This window comes from Podarcis raffonei, chromosome 8 (genome assembly GCF_027172205.1).
Source record: "Podarcis raffonei isolate rPodRaf1 chromosome 8, rPodRaf1.pri, whole genome shotgun sequence".
NCBI lineage: Eukaryota > Metazoa > Chordata > Lepidosauria > Squamata > Lacertidae > Podarcis > Podarcis raffonei.
The window spans coordinates 55,079,781-55,107,747 of NC_070609.1; the positions used below are offsets into that span (position 1 = coordinate 55,079,781).

Genomic DNA, 27,967 nt, shown 5'->3' on the forward strand with positions numbered 1-27,967 from the left:
TCATCATCAGCACCCCCACTCCAAGGGTGTTTTATTGGAAAAAGATGCATAAATAATGCATCAATGGAATGAGCTACTTAGCAGATCGAAAATGCTGATGGACACTCATGACATAAGGATAAATGACCATTTTTTGAATTGTTTGAATCAAGTGAATTGTGTTTCTTTTATGGTGATGATGAGAAATGAGGTGTCAATGCTATTATCGACTGGGTACTTTGGACAGTTACTTTCCCAATCAATAAAAAGGCTTATTTTGATGCTAGTTTTAAAAGACTAGTGCAAACAAACATGAGACACAACACTTGGCATCTGGGCTTCACTTCTGATAATGCTGATGATTCAATTGGATTACGTATCCTTTTGCCAATTGCATCTATTCATCATTATGCATGATGGTGTCATGCCTCCCATGGCACCACTCTGGATGGAGCGGCTACGAATAGTTTGGTTTTCTCAGCCAACCCAGCATAAAAAGGCTAAAACAAACAGAAAACAGCCACCAAAGGCACATAAAGTCTAGCTTAGGGATGGCTTTCCAAATGTTGTTAGACTTCAGCTCCAATCATCCCTTATTATTGGCCATACTGGCTGGAGCTGATGGGAGTTGTAGTTATACAACATGAATTGGGCCATAGATTAGCCTCTCCTCCTTTAACTTGTGCTATCCAACAATCTACAATACAGGGATAAGGTGATGTTCCATATCCTAAGAGCCTTGCGACTTTGGGTGAAAACTTTATTTACTCCAGCACCTTGGGTTTCTTTTCAACAGGGACCAGTCAGGTGCCTCTGGCAAGTCACAAGTGAGACATGAAGGCAATAGCCACTTCCTGCTGTTGCTCCCCAGCAATTGCTATCCAGCGGCATACCAGAAGTGGCATATAGCCATCAGGACTAATAGCCATTCATAACTCAAACCATCACAAATTTGTTCAATCCACTTTTAAATCAATTACAGCTCATGATCACCAGCATATCTTGAGGGAGTGAATTCCATAAGTCAATCACGCAGTTATTTTTTTAAAAGCACTTCCTTTTGTCTGTGCTGAATGTACTGTCAACCAATTACAATGAACGAAATCATTTGAAAGCCCATGATGCTTGATGATAGAAAGTCAATGGCAGGACATTCCAGGTAGTGGCAAGTTGAGTTGTCAGAGAATTCAGAGAAAAACAGAAACGAAATGGGAACTTGACAGTGTTCACTTATTCATCCCATGTTTGGAAAAGAATTCAACCCAGCAAATGCTATTGATATTCAGTGTTGTTTTCTGTCCACGAACGATATGTAGTGATAAGTGCTTGAAGGCTCCCCCCACAATTTGTGTTGTGTTTCCTTCACATTGAAATGAACGATGTAGACTAAAGTAATGACAACATAATTAATTACACAAAATTTTGCCATAGCAGAGAGTGAAACAGGTAAAATAGGACAGAAGCTGAACTGCAGCAAAATGGAAACTGTGTGGTATGCAATGAATACAGGGCAGAATGGAAATATTGTATCCCTAGTGGCTGGTTTAAATAACCATCTATTTCGTTTTCCATGATTCTTGCATGCAGGAAGAAACTCAGCCACGTCAAAATTCCACCATAGCAGGAGGAGACTTTATCAGTTCTCCCAGCAAAGGCCTTTCCAAACGACTTCAGGACTGTAGCGAGAATTCTGTCAAAATCACTGAAGCACATCTTGACTTCTGGAGTCAAATAGTCCATCATTCCACAGGGATGCTCATTTGGGGAACTCATTAATGGCTCATCAGTTGCCACTGCTGAAAGACTTGAAAAGTAAACAGATTCCTATTTTTGAATTCTATTTTTGCATTTAATTTTTAATGAGGCAGTTTGCATTATGCGCGTGCACACGCAAGTGTATATGCACCACCACCCATCGTAAAGATTATTTTAGGAAACTTTTCGTCCCCCTTGGCAGTTGCAAAGCAAAGTTGATTGGCTTTTTAATGAACTCTTGCATCAGTTAGAGAAAGAACATTATCTATCAAAGTGAGTGAGGGGGGATGAATATTTTTAAAGTAAAGATGTGATGATTTTGTTTTTGTTTAGATTAGACCAGAAACAAGTTACACCCAACAGTAAACCCTCATCAGGTATCTATTGTATCCCAACAGGGCTTCACTAGTCAAATGACCCACTTTACAAAAGGCAGACCCTTATCAGCACTTGTGTCAAGCCTCAATCATTAGTCATGGTTCAACAGACCACATATTTCATTTTCATTTTATGTGTAATGCAGGTTAGCTCGGCACAGAATTTTGATCTCTCTCTTTTTTGGCAGCAGGGCATAGATACCTTCCCACTATGCTATGCTAAAATCCTGATTGGTCGAGGCTGCTCCAAATCTGTCTGGGGAGTGATGGGAATATTGTGGTTGATTTCAGATCAGAGCTGAGCTAGTCCTGCTACTTTATGAAGTGCTGGATTAAGAGAGGATGGCTTGGAATTTTGCAGATTGAAAAACACACAGACTGCTACTTACTGACCTGTTTCCTCCAATATTTGATGCTTTTTCTGCACAGAGCATTGCAAGAAAGTGCAAGCTCCCCTGGTTATCCAGAGCTTATATGATCAGTGAGTTTGCACAAACAGGAAGAACAGAGAGGGACACTTCTTTTCCGAGGTCGATTTTCAGCAAAGAAGCACTAAACATAAAAACTTACGGTCTTAGTCGCCCATAGCAAAGCAGTCATGCTCTCTAAAATTCAAATCGAACACTCAGATATGGGAGGAGGATTAGGAAAGGATTATCCTGGGGCTTTTGTTCCAGCCTTTTATTTCTACTTCTTTCTTTCTTTTACTTTTGCAGATTTATGGCTTCTTTTATATATAGCTTTTTTACAGCCCTTTAAACCTCCTATTTATTGTTATCATATCTCGCTATAATAATAAAGTCTCACCAGCTCCAGTATTTCATACGAGTTTAGTCAGAATGTTTCATAGTTCATTGTACCAACTGAGAAAGCGGCAGTCCCCCAATGAAGGATATTTTTCCTACATGCACACTGATGCAGTTGGGGCATTTGTTCAAAACCCAGTTATTTTGTGATGCCTTTGTTGTTCAAAACCCAGTTATTTTGTGATGCCTTTGTTGGTCACTAATAGTCCATTAAGGGCATTAAAATCAGCACAGAGAACCTGCCTAGCCTTAGCATTTCCTATCTGGTTGTGATGATGCAGAGTCAGATTTTTTCACTGCTGACAACAGTGTTGTATTTCAGCAAGGAGAGCATTCTACAAGAGGCCCTATCTTTATTGGCATCCTGCCGGCTTTTGAAAATGCCCCTCTTTACACAGGCATTCCCTTGGTCTATTCATGTGGGTCTGGTGTTTTAATTTGTGTGCGGATTTATAGCACATTTTAATCAGGGGCATTTCTGCTTTAATGTCTTAACAGAATTGTTTTTATTAGGGGAAAGACTGGATATTAATATTAGTAGTATTAATAAAAGCATATTTTAATTATGGCATGTTTTAATTTTTATATTAACAATTGTATACTTCTTACATTTGTAGACCACTTGGAAGTCATCTTGGCATTAAGGAGGTCAGACATGCTCCTCACTGTTTCTTAGCATGCCTAGACTAACGTGGTCCAACTTTTTAGACCAAGTGGGCTGCAAGAGAACTTTGACATGGAACTCATGGGCCGTACACTGCCTTGTCACGTGGAGGTGGGGAGGAGCGAGGCCAAAATTTTACACCCCTCCCCAGCCTTTGCACTCCCTTCCCAAAGCTGGCTAAGTGAAGAACTGGGCTTTGGGACGGAGACATGAGGCACTGGCTGGATCCCCAAGCTGGGGAAGTGCTAACTTGGCTTTGGGGGAATGTTAAGTATAATTGATATAAAATGGTACCTTGGTTCTAAAACTAAATCCGGTCCAGGAGTCTGTTTGACTCTGAAACTGTTCAAAAACCAAGGCGTGGCTTCCATTTGGCTGCCTTGGGTTGGCATTTTTCTTATGAAATTATTTGGATGCATCTTTGATGTTTCTGTTTTGTTTTGAAGAAAGTTCTCCAAGTAAAGTCTTAAACTTAAGGGCCCAACAATGCCCCCCCAGTCAGTTTTCATGCATCCCAGAAGTGCCAGCTTGGCCCCAAGACCGTGGGTGCCTGGGGCCATGGGTACCATGCAGTGTGCATGACCCTGGCACCAAAATTTGTGGGTGCCCAACCCCTTCATGGGGATTTTTGTGGGTGCTTGGGCACCCAGGGTCTCAGGGAGCCAGCACCTATGGTGCATCCAGTCACTTCAAACTATGCAATATTAATTTTTGCAATAGGGAAGGAGGCAGGAGGATTCTACGACCCTGTCAGAGCCCTCACACCTCCTTCCGAAAGCCCAGCATCTTGCTTACCTGGCTTTGGGAAGGCAGAGCAAGTGCTGGGGGTGCTGTCAAATGTTGCCAAAGGTGATGTTGTGGGATTGCTACATGTCTCAGAAGTGGAGGGGAAGCTGGCCAAGTCAGTCTTGACCCAGCCTCCTGAAAGCAAGCTTCACTTGGTAGCTGAGGAGCCAGCTGGCCAATTGGTACAACTGGCTCGGTAAGAGGTGGAGGGAGAACCAGAGGACTGGACTTGAGTCCAATCTTCAAGGATCTACCACCTTCAGCACAGGTATGAACAGATGTAGATCTCAGCCCCCACGAGTGCTCAGAGGCAGGCAAAGTTTTCACACTTGGAACAAGAACCATAAAAATGACCAGGCCCATATCACATTTTAGAAGTTCAGTGGCGGGGGAAGTGTCAGGAGTTGGGGCAATATCTTTGCTTTTGTCTGGACATGACTAAGAGCTGGGAAAATGGGGTTCAAAACTCCACTCAGCCATGAAGTTCACTGGGTGGCTTTGGGCCAGTCTCTCAATCTAACTTACCTCACAGGTTTGTTGTGGGGATTAAATGAGGAGAGGGGGTAAAACCATGTACAGCATGTTAAGTGCCTTGGAAAATAAAGGTGGGATATAAATATAATAATCAATCAATCAATCAATCAATCAATCATAGGCTTTGCTGATGTGCCTTTTGAGCTTGAACTGGTGCTAAGACTATGTGTGGATTTCTTTAATACATCTTTCAGGGTTTTCATAGCCAGGAGTCCATGTGTTTTATACAAGGGTGGGAGCAGGGACATCAGGGCCTAAATGAGGAGACTTAAAGAGTACAATCAGGTTTTTGGGCCAGTGGTTCCCTACCTCTGGTTTATCTGAAAGTGGGTTTTATTGGTATGGCCATTTGAACCTGTTGTCTAGAAGACCATTGTATTATGTGTGTTTAAAAAAGAATGGAGCCTTAATTAAGGTACAATGTTGATCTTTCCCAAGTGTGAAAGTAAAAAGAAGAAGATGGGGGGGGGGGAGTCATAGTAAAGAGCAGGGTTTTTTGCCATAACATTAGAGAGGCTAATAATCTTAAGATTTATTGTGGATTTTGAGCCTTTATCTCTGGAGAAATGAGCATAGAAGAATTAGGAGCAAGAAAGTGCTGTCCATTGTATAGTGAGCAATTATTCCGAGCCCTCATGTTAGGGCATTATAGGGCTTCAGAAGTTCTCATTAATTCAGAACCAGTTTAAATAAAAAGGTTTATTTAAAAGAGGAAGGGGAAGGCAGAAAGCAATTGAAAACACATTGCCTATATTTACTCCATGTGGTAGGAAGTTCCGAGAGAAGCCTCTTAAAGGATTGCTAGGGATAGGGAGGAGTTCGGTGTGGTTCAGATTTAAACGAGAACCTACCCACTTCCTGAAACAACCTGTGATCCAAAGCTCAGGTCTCCTTCAAAATGTTCACTTCTCCAAAATGTGTGATGCAGTTCCCCAAATAATGTACACAGTAATGCATATATTAGATAAAGTGTGCATGAATGTGCATATATTGATGAAAATGACCCCCCCACACACATTATATTAAAGGGAATGGTTCACAAAAAAACATTTCTAGCAAAATTGAATACAAAAGGAAGTATGGGAGAAATACGCTCTAAAATGCTGATGGGTTTTAACAACAACAACAACAACAACAAACTGATGCAGAGATTTGGAGAATTAAATGTAGGACATTGAAATAGAGTAGATACTAGGAGGGTGCTGTAAGGCTGTGAATAAATGTGTGTGTATTTGTTGATGTGTAAGAAGGGAAGTATGTGTGTGTGTGTTTATGCATGCATATGTAGGAATGGTAGGGATGAAAAGAGGAATCATTTTCCGTTCTACTCTGCATTTGTCACATGCAGCACTGTTTCCACTCCACTGCAGTTCATTTCTGCCTTTTTTAAAATTTACATTAAATGCAAAATGGGGGTTGGGAACCGCAAGCAATTATATATGTTTTTTGGGGGACAGAAAGCCACAGCAACAGTGAATACTAATCACATTCCCTGGATTTCTGTTCCAGACACGGGGGTAGTAAGTAGTAAGGGAAGTTTCCACTCCCATTTCCAGTTCTGTCTCAATTCCCTGACATAGCTAATGAATGAGTGTGTAGGACATTAGCGTATAGGAGAGTACCTTGCTTACTTTTGCATTAGCATCACTCACACCCAACCCTGTCCTGCAGACCTCATGAAGGTTTGCCGAGCTCATGCTGAAAATGCCCCCGCTCCTTGATTTAGAGATTACAATAGATGTACACTGCCTTTTGCCACAAACTGTTTGGGTCCAATGTTGCATGCTGAACAGGTAGACAGCATCCCTGCAGGGATGATGATGAAAATCCCATAGGTTGCAACATTAAAGCACAATATTAAAAACAGCTTGAAACAACTTACAATCACAAAAGTGAAATGGGTCCTAAAAATATTAATTCCAGGTATCAAAATAGCTGCGTGTTCACCATTCATCAAACGCTGTATAACGAAGATGCCAGACACACCTCTCTAGGGACTGCCACATAGCAAGCCATCTGTCAGGCCACACCACCTCCAAGCTTCTAAGGCTGGTGGAACACCCAAGGGAATGAAGTGGTCTTTCAGATATTTGGGGCCTTAGTTGTTTAGGGCTTTGAATACCTTGAATTGGGCTTGGTGACAAACCAGCAACCAAGGCAGGTGTTTTAAATGTGAGAACTACAGTCAATAATCTGGTCACAGCATTATGGACCATTTCAAGTTTCCAAGTCATCTTTAAGGGCAGCCCCATGTAGAGCACAATTAAATAATCCAACCTAGAAGAGCATGGAGTAGAGGGCCAAGTTATTTCTGTCCGAAAGGGTCTGTAGATGGTGAACCAGTTAAGTGCAGACAGTGCTGTTGTACTTGGTTCCTTCTTGTGGGCTTCCCATAGGCACCTGTGAGGCCAGGATTCTGGACTGGATGGGCCTTTGGCCTTATGCAGCAAGCCTCTTAGGTTCTTATGATATGATTCCAGCACTTTAAGATACCAGAACTAGGCTCTGGCAAGATCTGAAGCCCTGGAATTCATAACTAGATGTACTTACAGATAAAATACAGAACTCCACCTTTTGCTTCATCAAAGACTTACGGTTTCTTGCATGCTTAATATTCAGTATTACAACCCTTCCCATTACTGACTGTAAATAATAGCATTAAAAACCAGGCACCATATTTCTAACATCATATCAACATAAAGTGCCTTTTAATATTCACTAAAACCAATTTAATGTGAATGAGTTTACTGATTTAATGTTTTTTTTAGCTAGCAAATGTTTATTTAGTACGACTCTCTGATGTGAATTAAATCGTGTTTTAGAGCAGCAAAAGTGAGCATTTATTTATATTACAAATGATTTGAAAATGAGAAGGGATATGATGTATAAAGGGGTGGAAATTTTTATGATACGGAGTTGACCTAATTTGGGCTCTTAAACTTGCTTTTTGCTATCAAATCACTTCACATAGGGATGTGGTCTTGTGACACCATGCTGTTTGGGTGAATATTAATCAGGTTTGCAGCAGCAAATCGAAAATGGCCATTCCTTTCTTGGATGCAGACAGTGCAGTGGTCCAGGGGTTCAAATGTCACTGACAACTGCATATATCCATAAGGGTCATGTATTGTTGCCATGACCACTGCTTCAAAATTCTGCCTTACTGGTGAGACAAGGATTAATGTTTCAGAGGAAGTTCTCTGGGATAAGGTGTTGCTTCAGCACTTTGGTGTAGGTGAGCCAGTGTGGTGTAGTGGTTAGAGTGTCAGACTATGACCTGTGAGACCAGGGTTCAAATTACTACCCAGCCATGAAGCATAGGCCAGTCACTGCCTCTCAGCGTATCCTGCCTCACAGGGTTGTTTGGGGGATGAAATGAGGAGGGGGAGAACCATGTACAGCACTTGAAGCTCCTTGAAGAAAAAGGTGGGGTAGAAATGGAATAAATAAATAATGAATTGAACTGCTTGGTTCTGCTGCCAACTTTTCATTGGCATATCAGTGTCCTTGCCCTCATAGCCAGATGAAGAACGTGAACTCGGGTTTCTGTTTCTGCCAATTTTTTTGAAGCTTAAATCTGACCAATACAGTGGTACCTTGAGTTAAGTACTTAATTCGTTCTGGAGGTCTGTTCTTAACCTGAAACTGTTCTTAACCTGAAGCACCACTTTAGCTGCTGTCGCGCCGCTGGAGCACAATTTCTGTTCTCATCCTGAAGCAAAGTTCTTAACCCGAGGTACTATTTCTGGGTTGGCGGAGTCTGTAACCTGAAGCGTATGTAACCTGAAGCGTATGTAACCCGAGGTACCACTGTACATAGGTAAGGCAAGAGCTAAAGGCACAGCAGGTGAATTGTATGTCTAAGCTCCAACAGAAATGCTGACTCAACAAGCTTCATGCCCCCTACCTCTTCCTTTTGAAGAGCAGGGTGGGCACAAGCCTTAGTGTGGTAAATGACAGGCATCTCTGCTCTGGGAAAGCACTTCTGGACATGCACTCTGCAAATGTGAAATTTGTTTGCACCAGTGCTGGCAACACCATGTCCTTGGCGATGGAGGTGCTGGCACAGTATCTGACTTACTCTCAGGTGCCTCCCCACGAGGCTGCTGCTAACTGACAGGAGTGATAGGAGGGATTGGCAGCGGCCCTTCCCAAGGTGTCTGACTAAAGGTGTCTCATATCACAGGGGTGGGACACTTCTATGACAACCCACTTGAACCTTCCTCAGGACCGAGCTCCTGACACTTTGGACCACTGCCCCCCTTCTCCAGCTCAGACATAATTTAGACTCCCTCATCCCTCTCAGACCCTACCCCTGGTTCTCTCTCCAACTCCCTCATATCTTCCTCCTCCTCCTCAGAATCCACCCATCCCTTCCATGACGTCTCCACTGGGCTCATGACACTCGGGAAGGCTCTGATTTACAGACCTTGGGAGTCATCTGGCTTCCTCCTCATGAGAAGGGATGGAAGGTGATGTGTTAAATACGCGCACCATCTCTCTGATATTGGTCTTCTACTCAGGCACTACCACTGTCTCTGCTTCTGAGATAGGACCCATTTGGAGATCCTGGAGGGTTGGTGGTGATCCCAGGTGGCGTTATTAGGGTGGTGGTGGTCTGTATCTGCTGACTCCCCTTGAACTCTATGTATACTATAACAGGTGATAGTGTTATTTTCCTCCTCAAAAGTCTCATCTGGTTATAGGCTGTTCCTGGCAGAAAGCTGGTGGAACATGCCAGGATAGTGGCAAGATCCCACTTCTGCTCTCCATGCATCAATCTATTCTGTAACTCACAACCTATGTATGCACCCTGAATATTGGCAGGCTATAGATTTCATATAGTGAGGGTATTAATGTAATGCTTGCACACGTTATATAGATGAGCTGGTCAACATGTGAATATCAGGATCAGAACCAACATCAACACCTCTTCCACACAGTTATGGTGCATTCAGATGAGGGTAATATTGTGTTAGTTTTCCTGATTCTAATGCTAGTGATTATAATCCTTCTGCCAGTTTTCTAACATTCCTTTCACACTGCAGTAGTTGTTGTGTTGTGGAACTGTGAGGTTTTTTTAATTGATGTACCACCATGTCATGCTAAATTTAATTCACCCCAGTGGGCATGGTATGATACAACCATGAACATCCTTGGATAACATTGCTGCTGTACCTGCATCCTTCTGTTTCCCCATAAAAATGGCAGAAAAGAACTGCTTCAGATTTCATCACTTCACTCCCCCCATTTTCTGGGTCCACGGGGTTACAAACAGAAGATTTCTGGAATCGATTGCACATGGAAATGAGTGTTAAACTTCTCCCATGTGCTGCTAGGTTTCCAGAACTGATTTTTGCACACGTGAAAGCCCAAATATAATGAATAAATTACCAGTTAGGGAAACAGAATAAACTGCCCTGTCAGTGCTGTCCTGGTTCCAAATTCCATCTCTAGACACGTCCTATTTTACCTGCTACTTGTTTTATAATTCAATCTTCCATTGGCCACTGTCTGTGTGCCTCTTGGTGTTACAATGCAATCACCTTAAGAGCAATGCAGAATAAATTTCAAGCACCACACCTGTTTATCCATCTTTCCCATTCTGGAAGAGCAGCAACCACAAAGCCTATTGATTAAAACGCTTGGATCGGTTTCTGTGCTGCCATTTTAAGCTGAAGTGCAGGGACAATTTCTGAATAAGTATCGTATGATAACCTATCAGGCATGCCATCCCTTCCTGTTTTTTTAGATATTCACAGTGGTTTCTCCTTGTTCCTTACTTTGTAACCAGAAAAATGTGCACCCCCCCAAAAAAAACCCTCATTGGATTCCTCTCTTTATTGCAAGAAAAAAGTAGGTGTTTCAATTAATAATTAAAGTATGAAGGGCTTACAAGATTTAAAAGTTCAAGGTGTTAAATTGGTCCAGTGGACCAGCTGTCTGTCCTTGACAGTAGTGTCATTATCTTGTCACCATCCAGACCTGTGACCTCTAGATAAGTTACTTATACATGGGGGTGGGGGAAAATCTTCCTCCCATGACCTTCAGTACATGAGCCATGGATTTGTTTCCTAGGGAACTGGTAACTGAGAAAAATCTATAATTAGATCTGTGGGTTATAAGCTACATATGGGAACCGGGTGCTAAGTGTTTCCCTGCAAAAGTAAAGCATCTAGATGTAATAAGCTAGATCCAAGATGATTTCAATTATGAGGGATTCATTTGAGAAATTATATCAAGTACTCTGGATTTTCTTCTCACCTTTCTCCCCACCCCAACCCCACCTCTCTCTGCCGCATGAAGTTTTGTGTGGGATGATGTTATTAGGAGTCATATCTTGTCGGAAACAGTTGGAGTCAGGACCTGATTGCCCGCAGTGAAGTCATTGGGAGAGGATGAATTCTGTCATTTACACACACACACACACACACACACACACAGCTGTGATCCTTCAGGTTTCTAATTTTGTGGTCCTCATTCGACAAACCTGTCTGACTTGGAGATGCAAGATTAGGAATGTGAAGGCAAAATAAGGCACTGTTATGCATGTTAATACCTCCAAAGTATTTCTGTCCTCCATCTGTCCTACATCAAGGACTTATCCTCATCTCAGTGTATTTATCCTCATGACAATTTTGTTAAAGTAGGTTTACGATGTGGCATAGAGATAACAACATGCCCGATCCTACCTGAGATTTGAACCTGGGTCTTAACATTGTGTCAGAAGCAGCTTTCCAAGGCTTATATTTTCAAAATGCTATGGTCTGTTGTAGAGATTTTCTGATTTTTTCTTCCCTTTGGGTTTTGAGCTATATGATTAGATAAATGCATTGTTATCCTCGCTAGTTTATAAATGCTAAAGAAATGCAGGCTTAACTCCCCACCAAAATACCCATGCAAGCTGTGCAGTGGGATGGTTGGCGCATTGGACTAGGACCTGGGAGACCAGGGTTCAAATCACCACTTGGACATAAAGCTCACTGTGTACCTGTGGCCCAGTCACTGTTGTGAGAATAAAAGGGGGGGGCACATGTAAGCTGCTATGAACTCCTTGGAGGAAAGGTGAAATATAAATCAAATAGTGAAGGTCTTGTGAGATTTGCATCCCACAAATTTTGCATTGCAAAAGGCATTGACCTTTATGTTGGTTTTCATGTAATTTATTTGAACCACAAACTTTGCAAACCCTAATAGTGCAGCAGCAACAACAAAAAAGTGTTTGGCATGTGTGTAGATTAGTACTACTCCATGGCCTTGGATATCTGTGCAGATTATTGAGCATTGCTGCAAATGAGGCAATGAAAATTCACATGTGGATATGGCTACTGTTTTGATTTTAATTGGATTGTAAAGGTAAAGGACCCCTGACAGTTAAGTCCAGTTGCAGACGACTCTGGGGTTGCAGCACTCATCTTGCTTTACTGGTCAAGGGAGCCGGTGTACAGCTTCCGGGTCATGTGGCCAGCATGACTAAGCCACTTCTGGCGAACCAGTGCAGCACACGGAAACGCCGTTTACCTTCCCGCCAGAGTGGTACCTAGTGATCTACTTGCACTTTAACGTGCTTTCGAACTGCTAGGTTGGCAGGAGCAGGGACTGAGCAACGGGAGCTCACCCCGTCGTGGGGATTCGAACCGCCAAACTTCTGATCGGCAAGCCCAAGAGGCTCAGTGATTTAGACCACAGCGCCACCCGCATTGGAATGTATTCAGATTCAAATCCAAATGAGCATTACTTAGCACAGATACACATGCAGATTTGGAACAGGAAGGCCAGATTGTCAATCTATACTCATGCATGAAACTGACTGAATGAATTTTGACCAATCCCTCTCTTGGTGCTCATCCACATTCTCCTTGGACTGAACAGTTTTCCTTTTGCCCCTCTCCTTTCCCAGGGAAAGCCTACTCCTTATCTCTAAAATGGAGCAAACTTCAATCTGGTGAACATCTGAATTGCTCATTTGCTTTGATTGAACACTAAAGGATGATTTTCCTCAGGGGGAATGCAGAGGGACAAGAGGAAGTATTCATAGAATCATAGAATCTTAGAGTTGGAAGGGACCCACGGGTCATCCAGTCCAACCCCCTGAAATTCATAAACTCTCACTCAATCTAGCCTGCCTTGCAGGGTTGCTATGAGGATAACTTTGAGAAAGTTGGAAGGGAGAACCATATATTCTGTTTTGAACTTTTTGGAGAAAATTCTGCTGCATTTGCAACAAGAATAACAATGTGTTGCAAGAAGGCCTAGCTGCAGCTGTGCTGTAAACTTCAAAATACCTCTAGGGAAGCTGGAGAATTTTGTTCAATCTGCATTTAAAAATGAGCTGACCTAATTTGCACTTACTTCCTGAACTAATATGGAGACTGGAATGCAGTTTTCCTATGAATTGTGCTGTTCACTGAGTTTTGCAATGCAGGAAACTCCCCATTTACGTGCATTCAAGGCACACACATCACACCACCTGTCCATCCCCCAAACGTAAGAATGGGATATAAATGCAGTAAATAAGTGATGCATGTCTTCATTCAGCCACCATTTCTGCACCCTAAAATGCAAAGCTTTAGCCCAACAGTCTAGTGTCTCCTCAGTCATACAGTGGTACCTTGGGTTAAGAACTTAATTCGTTCTGGAGGTCCGTTCTTAACCTGAAACTGTTCTTAACCTGAAGCACCACTTTAGCTAATGGGGCCTCCCACTGCCACTGCACGATTTCTGTTCTCATCCTGAAGCAAAGTTCTTAACCCGAGGTACTATTTCTGGGTTAGCGGAGTCTGTAACCTGAAGCATCTGTAGCCTGAAGCATCTGTAACCCGAGGTACCACTGTACTCATAAATAACTTATCATTCAGATAACTCCCCAGAGTCTTTTCTGTTCACCCCTTTTGGTATAAGTAGAACTGAAAAATGACAAGTCTATCTAGGTATTTGATGCCAGCCCCTAGAAATGTAAAATCCTAGGTGCCCTCTGATGCTTTTGTCTGATAACTGTTTAAGTGCTTCCTGTGGATAAAAGCCTCAGCGCCTAGGGCTTGCCGATCGAAAGGTCGGCGGTTCGAATCCCCGCGGCGGGGTGCGCTCCCGCTGCTCAGTCCCAGCGCCTGCCAACCTAGCAGTTCGAAAGCACCCCCGGGTGCAAGTAGATAAATAGGGACCGCTCACTAGCGGGAAGGTAAACAGCGTTTCCGTGTGCTGCGCTGGCTCGCCAGATGCAGCTTTGTCACGCTGGCCACGTGACCCGGAAGTGTCTCCGGACAGCGCTGGCCCCCGGCCTCTAGAGTGAGATGGGCGCACAACCCTAGAGTCTGTCAAGACTGGCCCGTACGGGCAGGGGTACCTTTACCTTTTTATATTCCTTGCAAGGGAGGAGGATGGGAAGAAAGCCAGAATAAGTTGACTCTGCCTGCCATTAGCTGTTCTGTCCCACCAGCTTCTGTGGTTACCAGCCGCCACGGTTATGGGGTGCTGTGAAAAAGCAGCATCTTCTCAATTATTTTGTTTATTACCGTTGTGGGAACGCCATTTTGATTTTCTGCCTGAGGCATCAATGTGTCTTGGCCCGTCTCTGTTGGATATATAGCCCTAAAGCCTGCAGGAAACCACAGCAACGCTTTGAGGAGCTGCATTGCCCAGCAGATATTCATTTTATTATTATTATTCTGCACTTAAAATAGTAAAATTAGAGCAGCATTTCTAGTCACATGCATCTCCCAATTAAAATTGACCCTTGGGGATTTGACATCGAATAGAGGATGGGGGGAAAAAACTAATTAAACCTGCAAAAGGAAATATAGCAAAAAGTTAAGAGCCAGACTTAGTTTTCTTTGCTGAATTAAATTGTGCCTGTTTATTTGCTAGTGTGCAACTTTTCTGCCTGTCAGAAAAAAGGAAACATTTATTACAGTAAAGAAACACACAACCAAAACCAAAAAAGTGCACTGCAAATACAAACACACCTACACACACACACACACACACACACACACACACATTCATAATCTGTACTGCTGGATTCCTGAAAAAAATATGTTCAAGAGAAAGGAGGTGTACATGTTTATTGTTGTTCTGTATCTATTTATCTCTTTTTGAATTGCATTTTTTGGTTACATCCACGCCAGAGTACTGTAATGTGACTTAAAGATGTTTTGGACACTTCGTATAGGGCAGAATGTGGCAGCTGAAATGCATGTTGGCATTGGGACTGCATTACACTTCTTCTGTGGTGGTACCACTGGCTGCCAATTTTCCCCCAGACCCCATTTAAGGTGCTGGAACTGACCTTTATATCCCTAAACTGTTGGGGACCAGGCTATCTGAAGGATACCTATATAATACCCACATGAAGGATACCTTTGAGTTCAGTTTCTTTGGTCCTGATCTTTGACTCGCCACAGAAGCTGTCTGGTTGGAGCACACCATAGGCAGGACCCTTTTTGGGTTGGCCCCACACTGCTGGAGTGCCTTCCCAGGGAAATGGACATTGCTCCTTTGCTGTTGATTCTTAGAAGGTGCTTAAGGGCTCCCCCCCCCCTTTTGATCTGCATTTGGATAATTTTATTGAGCTCTGTTTATGCTGATATTTTTAACACCTTTTTAGCACTGATGTTTTGTGCTATTTGATTATTTTTAATCATCTGGGATTGTTGATACATTTAATAATTTCAATGATAATTTTATTATTTGTACCCCACCCATCTGGCTGGGTCTCCCCAGCCACCCTTTGTTTTATACACATACACACACACACACAAAAAAAAACCCCCACAATATTTCTCATTATATTTATAATACTTTTTGTTATGGTTTGCTGTTGCAAATGTAAGCTGCCTTGTGAGGGTACAGATACACTGGGAACAGGAATAGAAATCTCCAGAACAAATAAATATATAGTATATAATCCAACCCTGTCAAGTAGGCGAATGTTGTTTTTAATTTATACTGTGTAGACTTAAAGTCACCCCCCACCATGCATCTAAAACACTCTTACAGCATTGTATCACTTTAAGAGCCATGACTTCTCTGAAAGAAGTCTGGGAACTGTAGTGTGTTAAGGGTGCTGAGAATTTTTAAAAGACCCTTAACTAACCTTAGTTCCCAGGATTCTTTGAGGGAGTTGTGAGTCTTACAATTGAATGAGATGATGTGGGTGCCTGGAATGTGTAGAGCAGGGGTAATCAATGTGGTACCTGAACTACAATTCCCATCATCCCTGACCATACTGCCTAAGGTTGATGGGACTTATAGTGGGCACATGTGGAGTACACCATCTTGGATACCCTTGGTATAGAGTTTCTGTTAAAATCCAGGTACTTTTGTGTTGGGAAATGGAAAATTATTTTGAGTGCAACCACATACCTACCTCTGAGACTAAAGGATGTGCAGGAATACTTAGAGTTTGCGAGGGGGGATAGAGAGTTATTAAGTAACATCACCTCTGTGGTTGCTAAGCTGGAATAATATTGTCAAAAGCAAAATTGTTGTGGTTATAAAACTACACACACACACACAAATCCTCTCCTGGGGATATTGTGGGCTGATGTTCCCTCTGCCTGGCTCCACTTATCTATTTCTTTCTCACTCCTTGGAAAACGCTCTGTGATTTACTTCTGTGATAAGATCAGAACAGCTGAGGGATCATACTGTTGAAATGAGCTTAGCTGGAAGGGACATGGTAACACCAGTTGAAAAATGGTGTTGGTGAATTTCTTCTGGCCAGAATTCACTGAGTGTAAGGGACTTCTAAGTATAGTTGCCCATTTGTTTTATACTGCTTGTAGGAGTTTATCAGCCTTCGAATGCCATTTGCCTTAGCTTTGATTTCCCTTATGGAGAAACCTCAAGGGATGCAGTCTTTTCCTGCTTCAGAAGTGCTCCTTTTCCTGTTCAGAAGATTTGAATTAGGCCTGAATCTCACAAGAACATTTATTCACAGGGGGTGTTGGAGAGGGCAAAATGGGCAAGGAGCCAAAACCAACCCCTGCCCAGATTGTTCATAGTGTATTTTGTGGAAGCAATGTAACTTCTCTTGGCTGGGGGGGCACCTTATAATCCCCCCATAAGTCTCATTGGAGCAATGCCACATCATGGCACAGAACAGCCACCTGTAAACTGGTGCCCTCCAGATATTTTGGCTTACAATTCCCATCTTCCCCAGAGAAGATGGCCAGTGGTCCAGGATGAAGGGAATTCTTATCCAAAACATCTGGAAGGCAGAAAATCAGGGAGTGCAGGAACAGAATCATTGCAATGGGAATTATGGGAAGAAATGGGGTTTTTCTTCTTCACCTGGCTTGGGGCGGGGCCTGACAGGCTCCATAAAGGAGTGCTGCTGCTGCTGCTGCTGGGCAGAGAGGTCTCCGTTTTTGTTTTCTTTTTAAAATTGCTTTTATTTTTTATCTATGTCATTTTAGATTGTGATTGATATCAATGCTGTATTCTTAGTTTTTAGCTTTTATGAATTATGTGGAAACTGTTTTCCATTTCGTTGTGTACTTTCTGATGTATTTTATTTATTGTTTATGACCTTCATTAAGTTGGTGATTATGTAAATCTTGTCATGCTGTAAGCTGCCTTGAGCATTATTTTAACTATGGAAAGGCGGCATACAAATAAAATGATGATGATGATACACTGGGATAATGATGAAGAAGAAACAGGGATGGACTGTGGCCAACTAAGCCCTACTCAGAGTAGACCCATTGCAGCTAATGTCCTTTAGCTTCAATGTGTCTACTCTGTGTAGGGCCAGCATTGGATACCATTTGATGAAATGTTCTAAAGATGCCAGAATGGTGTTGCTCTCTTATTTATTTCATTTATATCTTGCTTTTCCTAAAAGGAGCTCAAGGTGATATACCTGCCTCTCCCTATCGCTATACTATCCTTGTGTGGTAGGCTACTCCGAGAGCTGGTGTCCAAGGTCACCCAGTGAGCATCATGGGCAAGGAGGAATGTGAACCCTAGTGCCTCAGGACTTAGTTTGACACCTTAACCACTATGCCACACTGGTTACTATTACCTGGACCCTCAAAAACATGGCATTTTGATTTCTGCCAATCCCCCCACAACTCTACATTCTTCGGTGTTATCAAAACAGGAGTGCCAACACACTGTGGGAGCAGATAAGCCCCGTCCCACATAATTGATCACATGATATGGTGTGCGCGCACCATTTGAATGGCAATGCCCATCAACTTTGGGGGTGGGGTAGGGTGGCCCCCTCAAATATTTTATTGGGGGTGGGTGAAGGGACCTCAACCAAAGGAGCACACATTTTGAATTGTGTCAACATTCTATAGGCATCATGGTTTTCCCCAAAGGATTCTGGGAGCTGTGGTTTATTAAGGGTGCTGAGAGCAGTTCCCAGAGCAGTTTGACAATCACTTCCTATTCACAGAGGATTCTGAGAATTGTAACTTTCTGGGAGGAGTGGGGGCCTCCTAACACCTCTCAGCACCTTTAACAAATTGCACCTCCCAGAATTCTTTGGGATAAGTCCTGTCTATTTAATGTGGAATTATATATGAATGTCACCTCAATTAGAAGAGGTCCATATTTCTGTCATTTTTGGGAGTACGTAGCTCCCTCTTGTGGCTAATTAAACTTTAAACAAAGTATCAACTTAGAAAGACCTTCTTCTGGGTAATTGTCAATGTCGTCATTTCAGACTTTAAAAGAGCAGGTGCAAGGATAGACTCAGGGATGGGCAGACATAATTGGATCTTGACTCTTGTGCTTAGTTTTCATTGCAGGTGTTTTGTTCTGAACCATATCTAGGAGGGTTTTTTATGTTAACTTTATTTGCAAAATTTGGAGGGAGAATGACTAGAGGCAACAGCAAGCTTTTCAGGGGGATCTGAATGACTGTCCTTCAGAGCAATAGAATGACTTCCTGGAAAACAAACTCCTTTGTCTTCTGAAGCACTCACTTTGACCACATTCACTTCATACATTTAAAGCACTATGATACCACTTTAATAATAATAATGGCTTCGTCCAAATAATTCTGTGAACTGTAGTATATAAAGGGTGCTGAGCGCTTTGATTGACCTCTATTCCCCTCACAGAGCTACAGCTCTCAGAATGGTTTATTAATCATACTTTCTTCGTAAGAATCATACTCCTGTGAGGAGGAATAGTGTTCTCTTAACAATTCTCAGCACCCTTAAAAAAAACTTCAGCTCCCAGAAGTCTTTGGGGAAACCATAGCTGTTTAAAGCAGTATCATAGTTCTTTAAATGTATAGTGTAGATGAGGCCTTGAAATGTTGAGAGGGTGCTGTGGACAGCAATCAGAACCTGGACTTCCTGAAAACAAACTCCTTTGTCCTCTGAAATGATCGCAGATCTCTCATGTGGAAGAGCTTTGCTGTTCATTTCTGACACCATGTGCAGAATTCCCTCTTTGTTTTAGTGAATTGAACAACTCTCCAGTTTCCAGTGAGAACCGGTGGCGTTGCTTGACCCAAAATGCAGCAACTGTACACTTTGCACTATTTCCTTCTTGGCAGTGCCACTACCACCCTCAGATATTAAGGGGATGGTTTTCCAGCAGAAGGCATTATCTGTAGCAGCTGTAGAATTCCCTCTCCCCAGAGGCACACCTGGGACCTTTATGATGTAGCCTCATTGGATGCTGCACACACACCTTTTTACCCTCACATGGGTGGGTAAGAAATATTATGAATAATAATAGCCAGCACCACCATTGTATATATAGAGAAAACAACATTTCTTACATCATGAATGTTGCCTCATATTATGGATAGATGAACTGTATTGTTTTATTGCTACTGTTGTTGCAGGTTTGTCATGGTCATTGGCTAGAACAATAAACTTATATTGAATTGAACATCTTTAAAGAGACATGGCTAGAGTCATTATTATTGTTTAACTGGCAGCTAACATTGATGGCAAATCTCTCTCTCACACACACACTCACCCCCCCAAAAAAACAACAACAGGGAAGGGGGCACATTGAATTAGTGTCTGCTAGGTTCTGTTGGCATCAGGTTACACCTAGGATTCTGGGGGAAGGCAGGGAAAGCAATGTCCTGATCTCCATTGCTGAAAACATAAACCCCAGCTGTTACCTAGACCTGTCTCTTGCCTTACGTGAGGCCCCATCTGCACTATAAATTTAAAGCAGTATCATGTCACTTTAAAAAGTCATGGATTCTCCAAAGAATCCTGGGAACTGCAGTTCGTTAAGAGTGCTGAGAGTTGTGAGTTCCCCTCACAGAACTACAGTTCCAATACTACCCTAGGAAGAGGGATTGATTATTAAACTACTTTGGGAATTGTAGCTATGTGAGGTGTAGGAATCATAATATAGGCATGCTACAAGATGATAAATTGTTCCTAATTCCTTTTTGCTGCTTCCTTGGCTTGTATCCTCACTACTGTGTTTGCCTCATACAGGTGGTAGACAATGACAGACCAGAGGGCTCCAAATTTCGGGTTTTTGGGAAAGGTGTGGACCAGGAGCCAAAGGGATTTTTCAAAATTGTCGAGAGCACAGGAGAGGTCCTTGTGACACGATCTCTGGACAGAGAAGCAATGGCCACATACCAGGTAAATCTCCATGCAATGTATTTGTGTGTGAGTGTGTGTGCATGTTGTTCTCTCTCTCTCTCTCTCTCTCTCTCTCTCTCTCTCTCTCTCTCCCTTTTAACTTGTGATTGCCTCCAGACTGTCACATTTTGTCTGAGTGATTCAATCACATACCAGACCTTTATGTTTGTGCATTTGAAGTGGATTTTAAAAACTTTGTCATCCTAGCACAATAAATCCACTTTTTAAAAAAGAAAAGAAAAAGAAAGAAAGACATTTTGTGGTTTGGAAAGTGATGGGGAAATGCATTAGAAATTGTGAGATGAATGTATGGGAAGGTTTATAAACCCTTACAAGCAAATCAGGATGAATGCAGGACAAATGCTGATTGTTCTATAACCACCCTGCCAACAAATCAGGATGCATGCTCAGTAAATACTGGATATAATGCAACTTCTGTGTGATCTTTGTGCAAGAAAATCAGGATGGATGATCAATAAACAAGTAACCTGGAGGGGCTCTTTATCTTCATGGGATGTTGCAAAAGTTATGCTTTATGTTTCTTGGCTTCAATTTGCTGCTTCTTCATAGTGTTGTAGATAGTGATGTAGAAAATTCAAAACAAGTGAAGTGATGAGGCTGGCCAGAATATGTGAATCTTGTAGGGCCTGGGGAGAAATTTGTCCCCTTTCTGTTGCTTTCCAAGAGCTCACTATCCAAAAATTCATTTATCAGAACACAAGAAATTAGTACCCAAACCTCACTATATGCACTGCAGAATCAGTCAAAACGAAAAGCTGGACTTTGTCCACCTCTTTATTGGTGTTTTGCTTGTCAGTGCCAAACATTTTAGGATAGAAACCATGCAGGGAGGGAGAGATCAGAAAAATATATATTTTTCTTTTGTCTCTCTTCTGCTGGTTGACTGCAGCCATTTCAAGAAGGGTGGTGAGAGATGGGACAAATCACAGATTAGAGATATAGGAAACAATGGCAATTGTCAGCTTGTTATGCAAACACTCCCCTAACAAACAATTTCCTGGGTACACATTATGTTCAGAAAGCAGGACCTGTGGGTATTTACCAAATATCAAACCAAGCAAAATACAGCTCCTTCAAAACTTCTCTGAATTCTGTGGTATGGACAGGAATTGGAACATTATCAAGGGTTTCATTGTGTCCACAAATGCCACTTTGTTGACCTCTGTTCTAAAGGCAGTAGCACTGCCTGTAGAACCAAGGCTGCAGTACCTGTAGTAGCAGGATCAGACCATATATAACAAGGCTGTATGGGCCAGAAAATAGACAAGAAAGGAAGAACGTATTGTCAGAAAGTAGGAAGGCAAGTTACAACTTAATGGTACATCTCACCAACAAATTGTATAGGCTATAGATCAGATAGTTGCAGAGGTTGGGTCTCTTGATTCTCATGGCACAGGGAGTAGGAAGTTAGTGGTGCCTGTTATTCAGGGCTCCAAATTCAAGAGTATAGGCATGTAACACTCCTTTTAGGTGTCAAATCCTGTATGGCCAAATAGTTGATCAAAGGGCAGCCTTCTCTCGTAGTAAACCAAAGCATTCCCCATGCTGGAACGATTACAGCACATCTTCAAATATAACCCCAATTTATTTCCTTTAGAATAGTCTCCCCCTGCCCTTAAGCCTTGCAAATCACATAAAACAATATATATTGCAGCATGCTAGATGAGCCAGAAAGGAGATGCAAATGCATCTTTTAATGGGCTGCAACTCTTTCTGTGTGACCCGTGATAATTCTGGTGCTCAGCAGGCCAGCCAGAGTCCCGTTGAGAAAGCTGCAGTCAAGAAGATCTGCAGAAGGAGAATGCTCAACTTGATTAGTCAGTCTTTGGAAAAACAATGAACTGGAATCAATGAAGATGTATTGTGAAGTCAAGAAAGCAGCAGGGTTCTGTCCCCCCTTTGATTTTTCTTGATACATGAAAGTATTTGAGTCTCTTGCAAAGTCTTGGGAAAGTTTCTTTTTAAAAAAAAATGCTTTCCTTCGTTTGGTGCTTATGAATTATTTTAAGAGCACAATGGAGATGAAAAATAGGAGGAGATGACTCTCCATGGAAAGATATAAATATTTTCTGAACTGTCAGTGCAGCAGAATAGAATCCTGGTATTCTGCAAAGCTGGAAGTGATAAGTGGGTCATCTGGTTCAATGCAATAGGCTTGAGAGATGGGCCCAGCTCATTCAAATTACAATTGCGACAGAGAACTTCCTGCGGTACATTTTTTCTCTCCAGCAGAAGAATGATTTGCCACTTGTCTGGAGCAAGGAGCCATTAACCTCAAGTAAATGGCTGAGCTGGAAGCCTTCTAGGTAGTGTCACCATTAACTTCTGCCTAAAACAAAATTTAATGTGAACTTGGAAGTTCTTGCTTGAGCAAGGAACTTTGATTTGACTACAAATCCCATCGGACCAGCCAGCATGACCTAGTACCAAGGGTGATGGGAGTTGTAATTCAAAAGACATGACCGGCACCAAGTTGGGGAAGGGAGAATTAATGTGTAGATGTTGCAGTTTTATCTTTTAAAAATAAAAACAGAGACAATTACATTTAGAAAGAAAGAAAGAGAAAGAAAAGGAAGGAAGGAAGTAGCACAGATTAACTAATGGAATTAGTTCCCACCTTTTCATTTAGACTCTCACAGACTTGGTCATTCACAAATTATTCTTCTAGTCTGAGTAAACAGCTTGCAAATCAATTCAATAAACAGGAATACTAAATCCAATTCTGTAGATGGAAGGCTATTAATACATTAACCACCCAATGTTTGTGACAGATAATTTATGGCTAACAATCAGGCTCCAAAGTAATTTTATTTTCCCCAAATTGAAAATGTGTTTTCGTTTCACGGAGTGTGCTCAGCTTAAGTGGAGGTTGAGGAAATCCCTTAATTACTACAAAATATTGTTCCACATAATATTGTACAAAATATTGAAAACAAAATCCCTTCTTTGGAAGAGCAGTTTTGTCTGGTACTTTCCAAAACATAGTGAAAGTCAAGTCTGTCTGTGTGGGAACCAATATTTATTTTACTTACTTGTTTGCTTATTTCCTATATTTAAATGTCACTTTATAACTGAGATCCTTTCAATGTGGCTTGCAACAGATGCTAAATAATAAAAAGTCTTTAAGCAGCCATAGGAATGGCTGGTGAACCTTTTTCAGGCCAAGGGTCTGCTCAAACTTCTGGGTACCACATGCCAGGGCTGTTGGAGTTTTCTGAGTCCTGGGCCCCTGCAATATATGATAAAATGTGATAGCTCAGTGGCAGAGTACATGTTTTGCATGCACAAGGTCCTAGGTTCAACTCTCAGCATCACTAGGTAAGGCTGGGAAAATCTCCCTGTCTGAAACACTGGAGAGATGCTGTCAGTCAGTATAAACAACACTGAACTAGATGGACTGTTGGTCTGATTCAGTATAAGGCAGCTTCCTGTTTTCCTACTTTCCAAGATTTTCCTGGGTGTCATTCATCTGTTACATAAAGTAGGCTCCCACTACCATCATTATTTGATTTTTATTCTCTCCCCTCCCCCCCCAACCTGATTTTAATAATCATGTTCAGTATCCCAATTAATCTCTCTCAGAGAAACAGGGGTGCTTTCTTGCTTCTTTGACGGAGCTGTGGGCTTAATTGGTCTGAACGCTTCCTCTTATGTGTCACTATCTAAAGCTTGGGATCCTTGTCTAGGAAGACAGCCTGTCACCGCAAGAGAAGGAAATAAAATGAAACATGGAGAATGAAAGCTTCTTAACAATTGATTTCACATCCGGCACTTGTTAAACATTTTTCTTAGACAAATTTAAAAAAGAAAAAGAAACCTTTCATAATCTCTGTTTTGTTTCCCTTTTCATAAAGGGGGAATTGCCTAGGTAAATTTTGTCAGGATTCCAATTTTCATGATGCTGGCTGAGTGGCATTATCAAACTTCTCCCCACCCACCTACCTTGCCCCAACGTCTTATGCCTGCAAAGTGTCAGTTTCCGATTGTGTTTGGTTTCAAAGTATTTGTGCTCTGAAAGCAGCTACATAAAAGATTTGTGACTGGCTGCTATTATCTCCTTAAAAGCTGGAGTGCTCCAAAAGGCTGGCTCCCCACTGCCTAATTCTGACTCTGGAGCTTTTAGAGCTGACAAGTCTCAAGCTTCTGATCAGAGTATTTTGTTGTCATATAGGCCCCACAAATTAGTGTGTTTCAGGAGAAGCTTGGGATCCCTTTGGTAAGTAAATGCATGCCAGTTTTAAGAGGGACAAAGTGGGAGAGCGCTATTGCCTTCAAAAGAGAATGGAAGAATAGCCCTGCTGAATCAGACCAAAGGCCCATCTAGTCTAGCAACCTGTTCTCTGAGCTTCAGGCATTTTGCATGCCTGCAAAGTAGATATTCTGTCACTGAGCTCTGGCATTGTTCTGAACCAGTATTTTGGGTTTGATAATGATATAAACACATAGGAAGAGCCTTGCTGAATCAGGTCAATGGCCCATCCAAGCCAGCATAGGACAGCCTCAAGCAGAACCCAAGCACAAGAGCCCTCTCTTCTCCTGTGGCTTCCAGCAACTGGTATTCCTTATCATCCATGAATTTGTGCAGTCCTCTTTTAAAGCCATCCAGGTTCGTGACACAGTCTCCTGTGGGAGCAAGTTCCATAGCTGAATGCACTGTATGAAGAAGTAAACAGCATTTCCGTGCTCTCTGTTCCACTGTGCCAGAAGCGGTTTAATCATGCTGGCCACATGACCCGGAAAGCTGTCTGTGGACAAACACCGGCTCCCTTGGCCTGAAAGCGAGATGAGCACCACACCCCATAGTTACCTTTGACTGGACTTAACCATCCAGGGGTCCTTTGCCTTTACCTATGAAGAAGCACTTTCTTTTTTCTGTATTGAATCTTCCAACACCCAGCTTCGTTTATATTACTCTTACCTTTTCTCTAATCTAAAACATCCCAAACATTGCAACCTTTCTTCAAAGGAAAGTCACTCCATCCCCTTGATGATTTGGGTTATCCTTTTCTGAAACTTTTTTGACACTACAATATCCTTTATGAGGCGAGTTGGCCAAAACTGTGCACAGTATATGCAATGTGGTTGCTCCATAGATTTATAGAATGGCATTATGATGTCAGCAGTTTCATTTTCATTTTCACTTCATTTCCTAATGATCCCTAGGGCAGAATTTGCCTTTATACATCTCCTGCACACTGATCCAGCAGAATGTTCATTCCGTATAACAATTAAATGGGACTGTAGTGTTCAAAGAAAACAGTATACATACCTCTGAACACCAGTCCCTGGGGGACATATAAGGGTGTTGATGGTTTTTATCTTTGTGACATGCTTGTGGGCTTTCTGGATATAAGCGGTTGTCTACTGGGTTAAGCTGGATGCTGGACTTGATGTATGTTTGGTCTAATCCCCCAAATATCTGCCTATGTTGCCGTTCCTGTTCTGTGGAACAGCATCCCTTTCAAAATTAGACAGGCACCTACTATCTGCACTTCCAGAAGATATTCTTGTTCAAACAGACTTTCCCAGCTGAAATAATAGGTCCTTGTCTATTTTGTATTGTTTTAGTTTTAAACTTATCTGCAGTTTTCATATTTGTGTGTTTCACTTTTTCCTGTTTACATCATACATCACCTTGAGACATGCCCAGTATTGTGTTTTGGGTGGGAGGCAGGACACCCAGTTCCTCACATGTGCATCTGTAGAACACAGAACTTTGCAACATGTGATTGTCATGTACCTTACTTTTGTGGTGTGGGGTCTTGTTAAATCATTTTATGTACAGGCATCAAAATATGTAATCCAGTAAATGTCACAGAAGAATACTTTTGCATGTCAAAAAGGATTATTTAAGCAAAAGCTGGATTTTAGCAAAACAGCTACCTAAATTATTATTGTAAGGTATTAGACTCACAGCACACTTTTGCTTCTGAAAAGCTACCATCCAGATCAGAGGAGGTCCAGTCCCATTTAACTTCAAAAAATGCATCAGATCTTTCTACATCATTAAATGGGCCTTGGTGTGCTTTCATGTTCTCTGTCACATTTGGTTATGTAATATAATAAATCCTCTTGCTGTTTTCTCATCTGTTGCAAGGCGAAAGAGGTATTTTACTTTCTACCTGCAAAAGAAATATCCCTCTGAGGCTTGAAAGCCCATGCATGCCAGTGTTCAATTTCCATGCTCCATTTCCACATCTGTTAAACAAAATTTTCTTTTTAAAAATCTGCACAAAAATTGTGACTTTTTGTGTTAATTTCTCACAATATGTAGTCTTTTTTGCTTTTATTTGTATCATTTGGCTTCATATTTGCATTTCTGCAAGCGATTTCCCCCAATATGTTGTAGTTTTATACAGTATTGTCGCTAACCTGTTCAATTTTGTGTAAATGGTTTGGTTGGGGAACTGAGTCACATAATTCAATGTGTGAATTTCAAAGAATAGAGGTATTCCGGTTTACTTATTAGTCCAAAAACTGTGAATTGGGTAGGTCTGCATGAAAATGTGAACTGCACACATTTTTTCCCCATTCTTCCCAGTATTACATAACTTGTGCCACCAAAAACATGTATCCTCCCCTATTTTGTCACTGCATATGAGTTCCACCAGGAAGCTGGGTTTTGCTGAAGCAAGACAGAAAAAGGGGGGGGGAGAGCCCTGGATATGGCTTTAAGAGCTAATGCATTTAGATCAGTGGTTGAGTCTTAAAATGATTGTCACAGGATGCAAACAACCAGAGTAAAATACATAGCAGTCACTGAAGAAAATGGATTGAGTACATAAAGAGAATGGGTAAATGAGAAGGTTAAATGGTAGCTGGCAACTCTTCTGTACAAACTGTTGCAGAAATTGAAATGTAACTATATTCGAGGGAAAGTAGAGCTCCAACTTTATATGGACAGCCACAGAGACAGCCCACAGGCCTGTGTGGAAGAACATTGTTAAAATCCAGTGCATCCTGTTCTGCCATCCTTGTTTATTAAGTGAGAAGCAGTTCCCCACAGTTGTGGTTTTAACACACATATTAAGGATGTAACCTGGGTGTTTCTTAAATTGTGATTTCTGATGTTAGGATTGGTTTATATTCAGATCTTTGTGCAAAACCACCTTCTCTCTGAAAAGTTTTGTCAAGTCACACATGTTACACAAAGGGATCTTTACTGAAGCAAAGTACAGTCATACCTCTTGTTACATTTGCTTCGTCCCACGGCGACCCAGAAGTACTGGAAAGGGTTACTTGAGGGTTTCGCTGCTTGCGCATACACAGGTGCTCAAAATGATGTCACACGCATGCACAGAAGCGGCGATTCGTGACCAAGAGACGCGGGTTGCGTTCTGCGCATGTTGCAAACAGTGCTCCAGAATGGATCCTATTCGCAACCAGAGGTACCACTGTAACAACAAAGATTCAGCTTCAGGCACAAAGTTATAACGGCAGCCAGGTTGTTCATCAGCGCAAGATGAT

General features: G+C 41.9%; 1 protein-coding gene across 1 annotated transcript in view; it reads left to right on the forward strand.

Moving 5' to 3' along the window:
* The window catches only part of CDH13 (cadherin 13), a 589,050-nt gene that overhangs the window by 278,274 nt on the left and 282,809 nt on the right, over positions 1 to 27,967 (forward strand). Inside the window, exon 5 of the mRNA XM_053400135.1 lies at positions 20,327 to 20,479. Coding sequence (XP_053256110.1) covers positions 20,327 to 20,479 — 153 coding nt within the window. The remainder of the gene's footprint in view (positions 1 to 20,326; positions 20,480 to 27,967) is intronic.